The sequence below is a fragment of the Diabrotica virgifera genome, chromosome 7 (assembly GCF_917563875.1).
Source record: "Diabrotica virgifera virgifera chromosome 7, PGI_DIABVI_V3a".
NCBI lineage: Eukaryota > Metazoa > Arthropoda > Insecta > Coleoptera > Chrysomelidae > Diabrotica > Diabrotica virgifera.
The window spans coordinates 20,035,324-20,051,573 of NC_065449.1; the positions used below are offsets into that span (position 1 = coordinate 20,035,324).

General features: G+C 33.3%; 1 protein-coding gene across 4 annotated transcripts in view; it reads right to left on the minus strand.

Moving 5' to 3' along the window:
- LOC114327707 (high mobility group protein DSP1) overlaps window positions 1-16,045 on the minus strand; it is a 71,429-nt gene extending 55,384 nt beyond the window's left edge. Inside the window, exon 1 of one of the 4 annotated variants that reach the window (XM_028276406.2) lies at window positions 15,377-16,045. In XM_028276406.2, the coding sequence (XP_028132207.2) occupies window positions 15,377-15,850 (474 nt within the window). In that variant the 5' untranslated portion in view covers window positions 15,851-16,045. Of the gene's footprint in view, window positions 1-1,024; window positions 2,089-15,376 lie in introns of those variants that run through there. The other 3 variants (XM_028276407.2, XM_028276408.2, XM_050655421.1) reach the window with 3 other exon arrangements.
- Between the last annotated feature and the right edge of the window lie 205 nt (window positions 16,046-16,250).

The window sequence follows — 16,250 nt, forward strand, 5'->3', positions numbered from 1 at the left end:
GAGTTCAGAACTCCAAAATTTTTTAGAGTATTGAGTCCAAGATTTTTCCAAAAGTACTGAAAAGAAATATAAGGTATGTGGTATTTTTGAAAAGGTAATTTAATTACCTTCAAATGAGGTATCACTCAACCCCCCTTTCCATTAAAGATTTTGGGGGTTGTTTCCGCCCTCGCTATAGGTTGATGTAATTTAGTTGAAAACTGTCTACAACATGTCCCCCTCACAAATAAAGGACATCGCACACATCTTATGGAAAATATAATGTCACTCAAATTCAATAAAATTTATACGAATAGATTCGTTTTAAATCAACGGTCAAATCTTACCATTGCGCCAACTCTATATTTTCAATAATAAGAGCAGAAATTGATATAAATAAATCTGAAATCAAATGGATACATACATAAGTTAGAGAGAAAAAATATTTTAAAACACCCAAATTGTCGGTACTCCATAAATCAGAGGATTAGTTTCACTAATTCGCTTAGGCCCAGCGGGGGGTTTAAGCTCTTTTGAATAGCACCCAGAGCAATAATGATGGTAACTGACACTTTTACTGACTGAAAAAATGTGACTTCGATAAACTTTAATTGCAATTTGCGCCGTAATTAATCATAATTAAGAGTTGGCGCAATGCTAAGATTTGACCGTTAATTTAAAACGAATCTATTCGTATAAATTTTATTGAATTTGAGTGACATTATATTTTCCATAAGATGTGTGCGATGTCCTTTGACGTGTTTTTGCATATTTTTAGATTTTCTATAGGGACCAAATTATAGGGAGTGGCAACTTTTTAAATTGACACACTGTATGTACAATGAAAGAGGACTCTTATAATTTACAAAAAATGCACCTAACTATTTACAAAAAAAAATATAACCTAATTATTTGCAAAAAGATCAGCCTAATTATTATTAAAGAAAAATGCATGCACCTTAATTTAAGAGAGAAAAGCAGTCAATAATTCTAGCTTAAAAAAGGCACCCCAACCAAGAATTAAAAAAATACCCTATGTATATACCTGTTTGACGTCACTTAAAAATGTGAGAAACAGGTCCTCTTCATCTTTCCGCAGAATCCTCCAGCAGTACTCGTTCAAATGAGACTGAAGATCTTGACGCGGTACTCCACGCATTTTCTTCATGATAATCTTTGCATCTAACGCCGACCGCTCGTTCCTCTGTGTGTGCGTTTCTGATACAGGATCCATAAAGTGTCTTTGGTGGTTCACTGTTGTGGTGGTCCAATGTTCGAAACCCAGTTCATTTAGGTTTGCATAAGCAGGTGATTCATCAGAATTTATGACGGAACCTGATGCAACTTCCATTTGGATAATAGGGACCAAAGTCTCCTCGTCTCTTCGCTCGACGAAAAAATAACGACAGTCTGTCCGATTTTTCAACCCGAACAACCAAGGACCATCGATCCGTTCTCCGTGATTCCGATGGTTTTCCTCTTTATCATCGCTATCCTCCGATTCTCCAGTACCATCTTCTGACTTACGTTTTCTTTTGTATTTTCGGTAACCATCGAATCTCGTTTCATCAATTTGAATGGGGCTCTCGATTGTTCCTACCATCAAGTCTCTACTCGACACGATGGCTGCACAAATTTCTCGGAACATGTTGTACCATTCGGTTACAGTATCCGTTGCCTTCCCCGTTAGCTGAACTGTCGTGGTTAATGGAATATCTTCCACGAAGAAAAACATTATTTCCAACATACCGCATAGGGACAGCTTCGAACTGACCCTGTCGTTGAGATCGGTGTAAAAATTGTGAAAATATTCATTACCCGTTCGAACGGACCGTGTTACTTGGCAGCCTTTGCGAGGACAACGCAGAACTAGCCTTGCTTCTTTACCTCGATCGCTTCGTGTCTTCTGTTGCATGACACTTCCACAACGATGGCAAGGTTGATTATCATCTGCTTCGTCAAGAAGTCCGTGTTCGCGAAGAAACGTCACAGCACACTTCTCTGATAAAATTACGCTTCTGTAGAAGTCTTTCAGTAATCTTCTCCTTCCAGGTATTGTGTTGTTGGTTGTCATGATTTAACTAATTTTTGTAATCTACCAGGCCATTTTACCTGAAAAGAAGGGTTGTTATTTGCTCAAACCCTTCTCAGAAAAGATTATGGTATTATGTATTTACATAATATGTAGTAAAGAAACAGAAACAAGTTTATTGTATATTCCTGAAAATGTTTATTACTACGCAACTTAGCAATTTCTCTCCCATGTTGATCGTTTTTGAGTACAATTTAAAACTGAAAAAATAATAAATAATGACGATTTTCAAGGCTCTAATTTGAAGTTCAAACCTTATTCTATTAATTATTGATAACTATTTTGGACTTAAATTATAAAACATTGTTTTTTAGTTGTCAATGCAATTTAAAAAATATATTTTAAAATAAAACATGGCAAAAATTCTTATTGGGACCTGATAGAAAAAGGTTTGAGCCTTGGAAATCGTCATATTTCGTTCTTTTTTCTGTTTAAACTGTAGCTCGAAAACGATAATAACAGAAAAATTACAAGGCCTTTTTTGTTTAGAATGATCCAAAAAATTTGAAATCTGTCCGGGTCGGACTCATAATCCTAGTACTTTTGTACTCATAATCCTATAGTGCCTATATAGTATATAGTTTTATAAGTAAAAATATTATCGAGAGTGCATACATTCAAATTGAATTGAATAATTATATCTTCCCTCTTATTTGTTTTATGTACGTTTCCTGTTGCCTTAATGTCCCTTGACATCAATATCCTCTAGTCTTTTCTTATTAGGAACATGGTAACAATCATTGGGGACTTCAGTATAAAAAAAATACATAACATTATCAAACCCTCACACGAATTGATTGCAATTATTAAAAAACCAAATAGAACAAGAACAAAGGACACTCAAAAGAATTTGTTACAATAAAATAGTATTAAGGGAATAGTAGTAAGTCCAGTATTATTAATTAGTATAAAATATTAAAAATATAGGAATATAAAAAGGTGCAATAGAAAGACTAATTTATATATTATATAAACGTGATACATATAGGATTGTTCACATTGTTCAGATTACCTAGTATGGTGACATAAAACTTGAGAAGGCAATCAGAAAAATAAATCAATCAGACTAATAACAGAAGAATGCAAATCTGAGCAATTATAATTTGTTGACTGGAATGAATATATTATCATGATTCATGTTATTCATGTTTGGTATTATTTAATTGGTTTGGGAAAATTTTGAAGCAAATATACTTTTATACCAATTGTTTTTAGTACCTTGTAACTTTAATAAAAGTTTTTATGTACTGTAAAAGGTAACTACTACAATGTAATATACATTTTAAATGACCATAAAAAAGTGAGATTTTAAAATCCTCAAAAAGTAAATATCATTACAAGTAATATTGATTATGGTTTCAGGGTTATTAGAAATCCATTTTCTAAGAATAAATTTTCCAGATTCTAAAATTTTAAAAATATCCTTGCATCTCATTTGTAACTATTGTAAGTTATTTGAACCTGTCAACAGATCATCTACATAAAATATTATGCATTTTAACATTGGGATATTATTATTATTACAATAAACATTAACATCTTTGAACACAGAATGTGAGAATGGTATTTGCTTTTCGCATCTATGTTACATACATAAATACAACTTGCATAAGCATGCATGGAAGCATCACAAAAACAATGGATGCTTGTAATTTTATGACCTGATCCAAGTACTGGTCTTGGAATGTGTAATTTATTTAGACAAGATAGTTGGTTATACAGTTTGGTCCAACTGTTATTTAAATCTGGAGGGATAATTTCATCCCATGGTTTTTGAAGTCGAAATAGAGTTTGGATTATTAATTTAGCAATTAATATAACTAGACAATATTCTAGTAAGGCCATTATTATGCTAACGAGAATGGTATTTGCTTTTCGCATCTATGTTACATACATAAATACAACTTGCATAAGCATGCATGGAAGCATCACAAAAACAATGGATGCTTGTAATTTTATGACCTGATCCAAGTACTGGTCTTGGAATGTGTAATTTATTTAGACAAGATAGTTGGTTATACAGTTTGGTCAAACTGTTATTTAAATCTGGAGGGATAATTTCATCCCATGGTTTTTGAAGTCGAAATAGAGTTTGGATTATTAATTTAGCAATTAATATAACTAGACAATATTCTCGTAAGGCCATTATTATGCTAACAGTAATATTTAATCGCATACTAAGTTTATCATATACTTTCCAAAAATATGGAATTTGCAGAAATCATAATGATCCTTAAGCCAGGCAAAGCGCCCCATGAAGTAACATCTTATCAACCCATCAGCCTACTCCCAATCGTTAGCAAAGTTTTTGAAAGATTGCTGCTACAAAGAATATATGCAGATCATGAATTCCTAACATTACTACCAGAACATCAGTTTGGTTTTCGGGAAAACCACTCTACTACACAACAAGTCCATCGAATAGTAAATGAGATATCAAAAACTCTCGAAGAAAAGAAATACTGCAACGCTGTATTCCTAGATATCTCACAAGTGTTTGACAAAGTTTGGCACAGAGGTCTGCTTTACAAAGTAAAATTAGCACTATCTAGTAACTATTTCCTCCTAATCAAATCTTACTGATCAAATAGATATTTCTCAGTAAAATTCAAAGACCAACAATCCAGCCTCTGTCCTATTAACTCCGGAGTTCCGCAAGGTAGTGTTCTCGGGCCGCTGCTTTCTAACTCTACACAGCCATACCAGTCTCATAATACTACGATCGCTTCCTTTGCTGATGACGTAGCAATACTGGCTGTAAATGAAAATCACATACAAGCCTCACAAGACCTGCAACACCATCTGGACATACACAAAATGGCGAACAAAAGTAAATAAACCAAAATCATCTCAAATAACGTTTACAAACCGTCACAACATATGCCCACCTGTAAGAATGGAAAATGTACGAATACCAACAGTAACAGACGCTAAATACCTTGGCCTCCATCTTGACCAACATCTTACTTGGAAAAAACATACATACAAACCAAAAGAAGACAACTAGACTTGAAATTTCGGAAAATGTATTGGCTCCTTGGACGCAGATCAAAACTCAACATCCAAAACAAAATTCTTCTGTACAAAGCAATACTCAAACCTATTTGGTACTACGGACTATACCTCTGGGGCTGTGCAAAGTCAATATCATCCAAAGATTTCAGTCTAAAGTTCTAAGATCAATAGTGGATGCACCATGGTATGTCACTAATCAAACACTTCACGAAGACTTAAATATACCTTTCATCAGAGAAGAAATCCATCGAGCATCTGAATCACAAAACGAGCGTACCATTCACCATGACAATGAGTTAGTAAGGGAATTATTCCATAATGGCCCTGCCACAAGGAGACTAGATCGAACCTGGCCCCAGGACCTATTTTAAAACTTGAACATAAATAGAATAAGATGAGACATCATTGGAAGTCTCTTCTTCATGCCCAAAAACATGGAACAAATTTACTTAATACTCTTTTAATGATGTAGATTGTAAATAAACATAATTACATTTAATTACTTTTTGGAAAATGTCAGGCAATAAGGGCAGAATGTCCCTTTTTGAAGCATTTTTTGACATCTTTTTATAGTAAAGCACTTAGCGAGTGATTCAATCCCTGAGTAGACTATTATATTGATATTTAATAACAAACAAATCTACAATAACCAATATAGTAAGGTGTAGGGGCTTAAAATCAGTTACTAAAACCAAGATGATAGTACATACATAATAAAGATAACCTGTTAGAACAGGACAATAGATAATAGAATGGGTCAATGAATACATTTGGGGCAAAATTATACTTAAAACAAAAAATAATACACAATAATGTTGTGTGTTTTTCTCAATAATAATATTAATATTACTATTTAAAAACAAAGGTTTTTTTAACCAATACGTTATCCTAGCTCTTAATATATGGGTCATAAGTTTGAACGTTTACAAAGGGGTATGTTAATAGAATAAAAAACAACCAAGCGCTATGGAACAACAAAATGTAGAATATAAAACTGAAGAAGGCAAATAAGCATGTTACACGAAAAAATAAAACAAAAGATGTCGGAACGAAAATAGCAAAACTAAAGTAGGTAAAATTATGTACATAATCACACAGAAGTGAAAAACTTGGAAAAACAAAAGGGAAGAAGGAAGATTAAATATGAGACAAGAACATGTCAATAAATTATCTCCGAATAAAGGATGAGCATAACATGAAACAGAAAAGAAATTAGTAGACTTCTGGACAGACTACACTGAATCTAAAATACTTATTCCTACAAAAAACTATTCATATACCATTTTCTTTAACTTTATGAAAAACCTATGCAAAAACCAACCACTGATTAAGGGCCCAAATAAGTACATCTTAAAAATAAATGGAAATATCTATATAGAGTAAAAGTGTTACAATATAAGGTATCAAATTTATTGAAAAATTAACTTGAGCCATAAAACTTTAAAGCACATAATAAAATGTCAATCACTATTGCCATAAATATTACCATCACAAATCTAAATTAATGATTTTAGTCTAGACATGAAACCCCCAGTTTATTTTTGAAGAAGTGTAAGTAAACTTCAATTTTTGATTTATAAGTTTAACCTATTACTGGTGACACACAGGATCTGCAAGATTCTTGGAAAAGTGTTCAATAAGAAGTAAACATTTTTCGAAGGGGGTTCTAAAACCTCAGTTAGCAGGGTTTCCAATGGGATACTCAGTGTTTTTACTTTTTATGTTCAAACTATATTAATTTTAAAAGGAATGACAGCAGCCAATGACTATATTTTATAAAACAATATAGGGAGAGGAATAAAAATAGAAATATAGACGATGAGAACAAATTCCCAAGAAACCTAAAAGTTTACCCATTCATCTTGTATTATAATTGAAAAACAGACAATTAAAAGGTAGAAAAAAGGCAAGGTGAAGGTGAGCAAAATAGCAACTATAGTTGCTATTTAAATTCCATAGAGTTACAAATATGTACACTCCATATTTAAGACCATTGCTAAAAATATTGTTTGTTTCTTTTTTTACCTACTTTTAGACCTTCTTTATCTACAAACATTTTTGTGAACAGAATCAACTGAATGAAGATTGAGAGACAAGTTGCAGGACAGAGGTTGGCCATTACCACAGATTGAACAAGTTTGAAGTAAACAGAGGAAGCAACCATGAGACTTCGAGACAACGAGCTGTATAATATCTTCCCTACTGAAATTTGCCAAAGTAAGTCTTCTCTACTAGGGATTTTTAAAAGAAAAATACTTCAACTTACGAACCAGAGATGGACGACATCAAAAGTGGATAAGAGGGAGAGCCAAGTTTGCCAAGTCAAAATGACTGACATAGATAGAATGCTCCTAGGGATATTACAATGTTCATCAAAACATTTTGAATCTTTAAATCGTTTAAAACTTGTAGCACTTGCAAATTTTTCACTACGATGTGTCTGATAGGAACGAAATCATTCTGATGAAAATTGTACTCCATTTGGATATTTTCATATTGTAGTAGATTACACCAGAAGTATTTACTCATTGTAAGATTTTTTTAAAACCAGTTCAAATATCTAAAGTCATCATGACCCAGCCAGAGACCTAAGAGGACAAATAAACAAGGCCCCAGTCACGTTCGGATGTTTGAGAGCTGTGGTCTGGAATAAACCATTTATGAGAATGGACAGCAAAGTTAGAATTTATAAAACTCGCATCAGACCTGTTATGACCTATCTATGGTATTGAATCAAGAGAAGACACCAATAAAACCAAAAGTATGCTACGGACAGCCGAAATGAAGACACCAAGAGCAATAGCACGAAAGACCAGAAGTGATAGAATAAGAAACAACATCATCAGGGAACAAAGTGGGGTGCAAGATGTAGTAAAATGAGGTAGTTAAAGACGAAGAGAAGGATTCAGTCATGTAAAAAGAATGGAGGAGAACAGACTACCAAGAAAGAATTGCGCTAGAAGGAAAACCAGTTGGCAAGCATCCACCGGGGAGACCACCAAAAAGATGGAGAGTTAGCTGACAATCTACCTCTCAACAAATACTTCAACATCGGAATTAACAGATCGACAAGTATAAGAAGTTTTTTTAAACTATGGCCTATTGTACAAAACCACTATTACTAAATAAAAACACCTGGAATCAATACACAACCATAATTTGCAGGAATACAGCAGAAACCATGTTTTAGTAGACTAACAATACAGAAAAGGGTGTTTATTTATAATCTTGTTTACTAATTTTTTTATCATTCTTATTTAGATTTACTCAATATTATGCTTGTGTCTGATGACACTACATAATGCTACATTGCAGTTTTGTGATCACTTTACTGTGAAGTATTTGAAAGAGTGTATTTTATATTTCTTATCTGATTTTTGGTATTTCTGCATAAGCGATTTTTTAACGACAGCCCTTGCTGTAGATGTAGACCATGAGAACAGATTTTGTTTATATTTTTAAGCTATTCATTTCATTTTTTATGATCAATCATCATTCCACAAGAAGATAAACATTCAAGGGTTGCACATGTATTATTGAGTCAGTAAAAATTCAGGAATTTATGTTCTGTGAAGTATGGGTTTTGTATTAATTAATAAATAATAAGATTTTTACACAAGTGTTTTTCAAACAAAGGGACATGAGGGGTGCAACATAATATAGATCGAGTGATATAAGAACACAAGAATTGGTTAATAAAAAATACAGTGATGAGCGTGGTAATAACCGGCAAAACAACGTAAAAGATGGAAAACATAATACACTGTGAAATAAAACGAGTCAAAACTAGTAGTGGGAAAACTAGGTGGGAAATTTAGTGATATAAACCTATAAATTGAAATTATGTCAATGGTTTCTCATCTTTAGACGTATCGGACGAGTTTGGCAACTACCACTGTGACGGTTGACAGTTTATTAGTTTGCATATTCCTCCGATACGTTGTAAGGTCAATTTATACGGTTCTATCGCTAAATTTCCCACCTCTACTCGTTCATCTCGTTTTATTTCACAAAAGTATTGTTTTCCATCTTTTGCCTTATTTTGCCGGTTATTAGCGCGTTCATCACTATACATATACCGATCAGTTCGAGTATAAATGAATATTATTTCTATAAATAGTTTTAAATTTACCCTTTCATCTTGTCAAATCGGTTATTTCGAATAATTAGTACCGTAATTCTTCAATTATTTGCGTATTAAACTCTCTGGAGAGATCGGATGGCAATTTAAAATGAAACGGCATGGGTTGTCGGCCCGGGGGCATTTTGTATAAAATAACGTGCAGGCAGGTAGTGGACCTAAAGGCTGATTCACATTATAGCTCAAGTCACGCTCCGCTCACGGTCAGCTCAAGCCACGATCAAAATATTCTCTCGGAGAAACCACGCGGTCCAAAAAAAGGGACGGAACTTGACCGTCGTGTTTAGTGCGGATAGCATGATTAAAATGCGTGTAAGAATAGTTGACCGAACCTTGAGCTGAGCGTGAGCGTACCGTGACCTGAGCTATAATGTGAATCAGCCTTAACCAGCCCGAGAGCCGGTAAAAGGATTAACCATTATAGACCAGTTCCTAGAAGCAGTAGATAATCTTGACAGAAACTTTATTTTTTTGTGATACAGAAAAAATTTATTTGAAAACGGTCTATGGAAGAAATTCGTGAGAAACAAAGACAAAAATAATGATTTATAAGTCTGGATTTTGTGAATACGATAGAAAGTGAGGATCAGATAAATTAATGTAAGTAACTTACAGATGATTTGAAATAAACGAAATTACATGAAGAGGTCAGTTGAAATAAAAAATATGGAAAATTTTTTTTAAGAAACGCTTTTCTTTAGTTACGAGTTACTAAAATTAAAAATATAAAAAAAATCAACTAAAAAGCAAACAATAAAAAAAATTGAAAAAATCTAATACATTCGTCAAAGAAAAGCGTGGCGCGTCTTCATCGAATAAACGGTTTTCGCCCCACGCTTTTCTTTAACGAATGTATTAGATTTTTTCAATTTTTTTATTGTTTGCTTTTTAGTTGATTTTTTTATATTTATAATTTTAGTAACTCAGTCCAAGTAATGAAGCTTAAAATAGGACAAAACCTCGCAATTTTTACAGAATGGATCGATTTGCTTGAACATTTGAGAATAAGTAGTGGATAGTCCAAGGATCAAAATCTATATCATGCCGAAAGGCGCTTTTACCATGGGGGTGGTTGCCACCCCATCTCGGGGGTGGAAATTTTTTATTATATTTCAATCACAAAAGTTGGTAAAAACGTTCATTCTTAGCAAAAAACGTTCTATACATTTTTTTAATAAAATTGATAGTTTTCGATTTATTCGCTATCGAAAGTGTTGGTTTTATATCGAAAAAATTAATGTTTTTAATAAGTTTTCTGCTAATAACTCCAAAAGTTTTCGTTTTATCAAAACAACTTTACTTAACAAAAATGTACCTTCTGAAAAAATAAATAAAAACTTGTTTTTAGATTTTCTTTCAAGACCAATAGTAATCGAGCTATACTTTATTGTATTTTGACTCTTCTTCGTCAAATGCTAAATATTGTAGTTTCAAAGTCAAAAGACGACGAGGACAACTTGTTCAAACTAATTTAAAGTATTAAAAATATCTATCTCCAAAAATAAAAAAAAAGTCTCTAGCTCAAAAATTAAGTAACTTGTAATGAAAAGAATGTCAGTCCCTATTTTTTTCAGCGAAAAAGTGATTGGAAGCAACCCTCTAGTCACCACCCTAATTAAAATTAGTCATTGACCTTATTTGGTCTTTTTTTATTTATATATTATTAATAGGTTCTAGAAGTTTGACCGGCTTAAAATGAATAGTTAAAAAAAAATGGAGTTAAAAGCAAATAACGAATTTTTGTAGTTTGGAAAAAATTGCCTGTTCTTCAGAATAGCAAGATTAGCATCAGAGATACGAAAAAATGTTCAAATATGAAATTGTAGCCGATTTAATTTCCAAAAACCTGGTTTGCAAAAACTTTTTCTACGGCAAAAATTGAGTTAGCTATCGACAATTAAAACTTGTAATAAAATGCAAAAACCACCTTTACCAACCCTTTCAAAGTCACCTCTTTTTGCGACTGAGGATTTTAACAAGAATTTTTTTTATATAGACCTTATAAAAAACTACAAAATTCTTCTTTTACCAAACTTCTAAGATCAAAATTAAAAATGTTAGGGTTAAAAAATCAATATATTTTTTTGAAAAAAAAAAAGGAGAAATCCAATTGGAAGCATAATAATAATGTAAGTTAGCGGTGTTTTTAGTCATTGGCCTTATTCATTCTTATTTATTTATGTATTATTAATAGATTCTAGATGTTTAACTGGCTTAGAATGATTAATTTTTAAAAACAGGAGTTAAAAGTGGATAACGTTTTTTCGTAGCTTGGTAAAAAATGCTATTTTCTTCAGAATATGATTAGCATTAGGCTACGGCTCCACGGGCTGGAAATTGACGCTAGCAGTAGCCGCAAAACGAACTTAAGGTTCCGCAGAACGGAATAGGAAGAGCCGAACTGTACCGACTATAGGACTTGTGCGTAGTCGGTTCAGTTCGGCTATTCCTATTCCGTTCCGTGGAACCTTAAGTTCGTTTTGCGGCTACTGCTAGCGTCAATTTCCAGCCCGTGGAGCCGTAGCCTGAGAGATACGAAAAAATGTTTCAATATAAAATTATAGGTTATGCAATTCTCAAGAATTTTTTTTAAAATAATTTTTTCTACGGCAAAAATTGAGTGAATCGTAAATGAGTATACCTATCAAAACATTGATTTTTTCGATATAAAACTAACATTTTCGATGGCAAATAAATCGAAAACTGTTAATTTTATAAAAAAAAATGTATAGATCATTTTTTGCTAAGAATGAATGTTTTTATCAACTTTTGCGGTCAAAATATAATAAAAAATTTTCATCCCCGAGATGGGGTGACAACCACCCCCATGATAAAAGCGCCTTTCCGCATCATATAGATTTTGATCCTTGGTCTATCTACTACTTATTTTCAAATTTTCAAGCAAATCCATCCATTCTGTAAAAATTGCGAGGTGAAAAGCTTCGGTTCCTGGCCTATCATAACTTAAGAAAAGCGTTTCTTAAAAAAATTTTTTCATATTTTTTATTTTCTACTTTTTAGTCTTACACTTTTCGAACATTAAAATATATCGTCATGTTTCTTAAAATATGTATAAAACATATGATGTAATACTAACATGGAAATAGTCGGAATAGGAAAAAAATTTAAAATTTTATTGTTTATTTATGAAGCATAACGTAAACAATTAACGTAAAAAGTGAAATTACGTATAGTTAATATCATTAGCTACAATTCGTAAAAGTTTCAAGTTTTTACATTGTAAAAAACAAGAGAATTTAAGCGTTTTCCATTAAAATCTTTTTTTTATTTAAACAATTAATAAACATGAAAAAAATTTTTTTATTGACTATTCCTGTATTGTTCCCGCGAATGCATATGTCTGCAAATTTTCATTCATTTGCATTGAAGAAAAGGCAGTGAAATTAACGTCTAAAGATTTGATGCAAACTATTGAACTAAATAAAAACGTTTAAAAATGGGAACAGCTGCAGAAGTAGAATATAGATTTTGAATTAGAACTATTAACAAAAATATTTATGAATATGAAAGATCTGCACATAAATATCTGAACAACGTTAAAAATGTACTTTTGATAGTAAAAGTACTATTAACAAAACAATGCTATGTCAGCTACAATACTCGGTGTACATTGTAACTAACGAAACAGATGACCATTGACCATCAGCCTATTTTAAGGTCGAAAAAGTATTTTTTTTAGACGAATGGACAAAAAAACAAAATACTACAGCAAAAATTGGATTGAATGCCCAACAAACGAAATGTTTAGAACAGCTGAACAGGAGTATGTAGTCAATATTAAGAAAACCTACGTACGCAAAGAAAATGAAAATACCTATAGGTCTGGATCCCGCGTATGAAAAAAAAGTTGATTAATAGCAAGCTGAAAATTTGTTAATAGCTTAAGGGTGTCTAGTCGGATAAACTTTGATATATGGGAACACTGGAAAAGGAGAAGTTTTAATTGTGGAACAGGTTAAAAATTTGGAACGGTCAGAACACAAAAATGGCACATTTATTTTGTCCGACAGAACAGACATAAACTCTCCGAACAGAGATTAAACTCTCATGCAAAAATCAGACTGCTATTTATCACCTGTCATAATTCCTGTCATTTGACATATTATACATGTTCCACTCATTAAAACGCCAATTTGGTGATAAATAGCAGTCTGATTTTTGCATGAGAGTTTAATCTCTGTTCGGAGAGTTTAAATCTATTCTGTCGGACAAAATACATGTGCCGTTTTCGTGGTCTGACCGTTCCAAATTTTTAACCTGTTCCACAGTTAAAACTTCCCCTGTTCCAGTGTTCCCATATATCAATGTTTGTCCGACTAGACACCCTTAAGCTAATAACAAATTTTCAGCTTGCTATTAATCAACTTTTTTTTCATACGCGGGATCCAGACCTACTATGTATTGTCCGGTATGTTTAATCTGATACTGGAAGGAATAGCTAATGAGAAAAACCAAAATAAACATGCAGGAAATAACCTTTAAACATGGCCATCAATGTATAGCATTCGCAGACAATCTTAACGCTATTCGCAGACAAAATAATTTGGGCTTGTAATAAATCTGTGGTACTCCTACTAAGGCAAAACCCGATATGTCAAAAATTATCGATTTGTCGTTTTTAATGCCAATATGTACATTGAGCGATGAAGAATATGATGACAAAACCCTACATGGCTAAACGCATTCATGTAACCAGTAGATGATAAAATTAGTTTCGGATATGTCCATTACTATAACACGGCAAACTTTTAAACTCATCTGCTACAAAATCACGTTTTCTGACATATCGGGTTTTGCTTAGCACCACAGAAATAAGGAAAAGACAAAATATGTGGATGATAAAGGGAGAAACGGATAAAGAAAGAAAAAAGATAATTTCACATTGAAGATAGGAGAAAATTTATGCATGTTCAGAATTTACTCATCTGGGTGTAAAATTAGATAAAAAGGGACATGCGGCGGGGGAGATAAGGCAATAATAGCAAAAAGGAAACTGTTAAGTATTTTGCATTATGGTATCATTGTTATCATTAATGGTATTCAAATATGTATATTCTCATTAAAAACAAAAATTAGAATCTATCTAGGTAAAATACCTAGGCACAGAGCTACATTATGTATGCAAAACATGGGTGCTTGGAAAATCAGACACAAACCTTTTAGAAAGATGGAAGAGGAAAAAAACACAAAGAGCAATATGATGGAGGTGTGAAAATAGATGGTCAATGGAGAAGAAGGGATTATAAATAAGAACTACATAGCGAATTAAAAATAACGATGGTAATCATAGCACAGAGGATGAAATATTTATGACACAGTGAAAAAATTCTGAAAACGGTATTCTCGAAATCTCGAACGCCAATATAAAAAAGAAGATAGACCAAAAAAGAGATGGAAGGGCAGTTTATATAAAGGCTTACAAAAAATAATATTGGGAATTGGAAAAGAAAAAGCTTTCGACAGAAAACAATGGAATTAAGTGGTTAGAAACGTATGTAAAGAGGAATAAATGTAAATGGTCATTTTAATAGTAAATTATTAAAATTTTCAGCCCTAGGCCTTTAAAGCCTGTTGAGCTTTATAAATAACGAATAAAACACTCATAAACATATTAAACTTATCAGTATAGTACCTATCAAGATATTTTTAGAAAACCTGAATTTTACGCATATTACAAAGTTATTATTTGAATTGTGTGGTTCATTTTCACTCCAGGTAGAAATTAATAAATTTTAATCTGTATGTATGATACTACTCAAATGCAAATGACTTTGTAATAGGATTAAGATACGGTTTTCAAAAATATCTTGGTAGGTACTGTAAGTAAGTGTAAGATAGAAACAGTGAACGAATTCACCATGAAAACCTGGGTGGAAAACAACTTTTCATCATGAAACAACTGCTTACGTTAAAATAATAAATCAAAATTCCCATCAATTTTAAGGTAACTAGAGCTATAATAAATAAAATATTTGTATACTTTGTGAAGATTCAGTTTAGAACCTCTTTCATACCACACAGGGACTCGTCGCAGTAGCTTATACTTCAACCTAATTTCTACAATATGTATAAATGGATATAGGGAAAACTCAGTAAAATTATCAGAGATAAACTTATATACAACATACTTTAAAGCCTGGCCTAAAATCTCTCCTTACCGGGGATGAGGGATTTTGTACAGGTGGCATTTGTTGCTGCATTCCGTGTATGCTATTCTGCAAATTTTGTAGCGTGTTATGCATATTCTCCATGGTAGACGAAGGATACCACCATTGCGCTCCTTGTGCAGGTGCAGACAATGTGGGGTTTCCACCTGTCATACTATAATCGTAGCCGCGAATACCGGCGGCACCAATGGGCGACGTAGACGTCACGTTAGACACGGTCGTAGCGGGATTTTGAAAATTGTTTCCCATTTTATAGTTAAACGCTTGTGCTTGCGTATTGGATTCATCGTCTACTTGCTGTTGCTGTGTTTGTTGTTGTTGCTGCTGCTGTTGGAAAAATTGTTGATGCTGTTGTAAATTCTGTTGATCGGCGGCCACAGCTCCCGGCCACCACATACCCTCTTCCCGTCCACCCCAAGAACGGTGGTCGGACATGATTGAACTATAGGAGGGGCTATTCTTAAAGTTGCTCGCGCACTATCCCTCACAAACAAAAACCATGAGGATGCACAACTAAAAACAACACTACACTAATTCTTATTCGACATCGCCGTGACAAAAAGAGATAACAACTGAAACAACTGACGAAGCGATCGAATTTTAAAAATTATTGGTACATGTGCACGCGACAACCGTTCGACACAATCTGGCAACACGGGCAAGCGAAGCGAGAGTCTGAGCAGAGGCAGAGGGACGCCAATACATGGATGCGACTGGGACGCCCTCACACGCAGCGGAGATTGCGAGAATTTCGACCCGCGTCTCCCCTCACCCCTCTTCCTTCCCGAAAGCTGCTGCGGCGGTTGCCGGTCAATAAGAAGCCGAATCGAAAACC